The sequence below is a fragment of the Phyllobates terribilis genome, unplaced genomic scaffold (assembly GCF_046119375.1).
Source record: "Phyllobates terribilis strain yellow unplaced genomic scaffold, ASM4611937v1 Scaffold_2__4_contigs__length_985480577, whole genome shotgun sequence".
Classification (NCBI taxonomy): domain Eukaryota; kingdom Metazoa; phylum Chordata; class Amphibia; order Anura; family Dendrobatidae; genus Phyllobates; species Phyllobates terribilis.
In genome coordinates, this window is record NW_027362762.1 from 324,290,877 (window position 1) to 324,293,406 (window position 2,530).

The 2,530-nt window shown below is 47.7% G+C and overlaps 1 protein-coding gene across 1 annotated transcript; it reads right to left on the reverse strand.

Annotated features, from left to right (window-relative positions):
• Positions 1-1,352: 1,352 nt before the first annotated feature.
• LOC141245757 (protein mono-ADP-ribosyltransferase PARP9-like) lies at positions 1,353-1,745 on the reverse strand. The gene has a single exon (XM_073669085.1). The coding sequence runs from the start codon at positions 1,743-1,745 to the stop codon at positions 1,353-1,355; it is 393 nt and encodes a 130-aa protein (XP_073525186.1).
• Positions 1,746-2,530: the final 785 nt, after the last annotated feature.

The window sequence follows — 2,530 nt, forward strand, 5'->3', positions numbered from 1 at the left end:
TCGATGGGTCTTGTTCTTCCCCCATGTTTCTGTGCTAGGACTCCGGAAGCATGTCCTCCTACTTCACTGACAAACAAGTAAAAAGGTAGTTGATAATTTGGGATTCCAAGAGCTGGTGCAGACTGTATGGCCTGTTTAAGAGCATAGAAGGCTTCCATGGATTTGGGACGTAGTGGAAAAGCTGACGTCTTGAGGTCATCGTACAACGGTTGCATCAGCTTTGAGGCATCTGGAATCCATTGGCGACAATATGTGATAAGTCCTAAGAAAGCTTGTAATTGTTTAGGTCCTTTTGGTAGAGGAACGGTCTCAATAGCAAGTTTCCTTTCACCCGTTAGGTGTTTCAGGTTTGGAGAGAGCCAGTGGCCTAAAAACACAACTTTGGGCTCACACCACTGAATTTTGTTAAGGGACACCTTGCAGTTTTGTTGTGCAAGATGAAAGCGAAGACTGAGACTCGACTCTTCAGCTGTCGCCTGATCCGGACAACATAGTAGGAGATCATCCACTTACTGAAGAAGGACAACATGATGGTTAGTCTCTTTCCACAGCCGTAAACAAGAGGCAAGAGCCTTAGAGAAATGACTTGGTGAGTTCTGTGCTCTTTGTGGTAAGACCGTCCAGGTGTATTGTGATCCTCTGTAAGTGAAGGCAAACAGGTACCAATCTTCTGGATGCAGTGGTACGCTGAAGAAAGCATTGGCCAGATAGATGACAGTGAAACGTTTTTCATCTGATGGTATTTCTGACAACAATGTATGTGGATTGGGCACAATGGGACTTTCTAGTACGGTTGCCGAGTTGGAACAGCTCGGAGCTTAAGTTGTTGGCAGAACTGAACACCAGAGTCCCATGTGAAGTCACTGACAAGTGAGGCATCATTAAATGCAGTGTCCATAACAGTCCAATATGCATCGCCTGCTTTAAGATTTGCCAGGGAAATGAGATCTTGCCATGTAGCGAAGTAATTCCTTAGGATTTGAAGCATGCTTCTATAGAAAGGCATCAGTTGTTTTTCTGGATCTGGGAGTTAGTTCAGCAGAGTAGCAGCTTGCTGGGGTGTACACTTGACATAAAGGATGGGATCCTCAGACGTGGGCGTTGGCAGGGTTGGTGGTAGCACCTGAGGCGGGAGTAGAGATGGCACCTGAAGTACAGGTGTAATTACTTGTGTATGAGGAGCAGGAGGAGGTAACAGTCCTGGAATGAGAGGCTCTATTTGGGCAGCTCCTATATCATGGGGTGGAGTCCAGGTGATGCAGGCAGTCTTAAAAGCTTTAACAGTCCAGTCCTCATTACTAATTAACCTGATTTTGGAGAGGCAGCAAATTCTTGGGGGCTACACTTGTTCATTATAATTCCATTCCAATAATGTCCCTTGCACACACATGAACAGGAAACCCGAAGAGGCCAACACCAATGGCAGGAATTGTCAAGGTCTCAATCTGCTCACTAATATTCGCATACTCTAAGATACGAGTTATTGCAGCACGTAGTTGTTGAGCACTGACATCTGGATGAATAGGGTCAAAAGTAGGGATTACAGTGTGTATGATCATTCTACAAGGAAGATTGCCAGATTTAGTCACCGCTATGTCCCCAACAGCTATCTGACCACGCGACTCAACAATGATTCGACTGTCAGTTTGAATAGTCGCCCCACCTGCCTCCACCATAGCTCCAGCCACACCTCCGTTGTGCTCTAACTGAGGGTTGGCAGCATTAACAATAGCGTCCATTTCCATTGTCGTTATGTCACCCTTACCCACCACTAACAAGGGTCCCTCAGGAAGTTCTTTTTCAAAAATGGGCTGCCAACATTCCCTCCCCTTTGTGCTTCCTGTGATGTTGGTGTCCCCCCCCCCAGATTGAGCACCTTCTTGATTCAGTGGCCACTGTTCCATACAGGTGTGCGCTCAGCTGCGATAGCGGCTGTGAGGTACTGGGAATAGAGTTAAGTAGACTGCGTGAGAGTGCTTTTGCAGCGGAAGTGTTGGGGGGAGAGGTCGCTGCTTGAAGTAGCTCATGTGGACGTGCGGCTGAGTTGCCAGTGGAAGTGACAGTGGAAAGGGTCGGTGCTGGGGATGATCCAGGTGGGAGAATAGCTGGGCTCACGATGGGAGTGTTAGGTGAAAGGGTCGGTGGCCCACTGGACACCGTTGTGACAGGGAACATGGGTAAAGCCTGTTCACTTCCCGAAGGAGTATAGTACTGGCCATTAGTGGTCATTACTGGGTAAAAAGGATCTGGTCTTGTGGTGTGTAGCATTTGCCTAGTATGTTCACCACCGAAAGTCGTGTGTATATTCCTGGATTGTGCCTCACTCGATTTAGCCAGATCTATGTCAGTTACATGATGATATGGCTCAGTTTGTATGATCTGGGTTAATGTTCCAAGATGGCCGCCACCAGAGGCAGCACATGTGCCATCCACAAAATGGCTGCCGCCAGAAGGATCACATTTGCCATCCACAAAATGGCTGCTGCCAGAAGGAGCACACGTGTCATCCACAAAATGGCTGCCGCCACAA

Coding starts and splice junctions, on each gene's coding strand:
- LOC141245757 (XM_073669085.1), bottom strand. CDS start 1,745: ATGGAAATGGACGCTATTGTTAATGCTGCCAACCCTCAGTTAGAGCAC.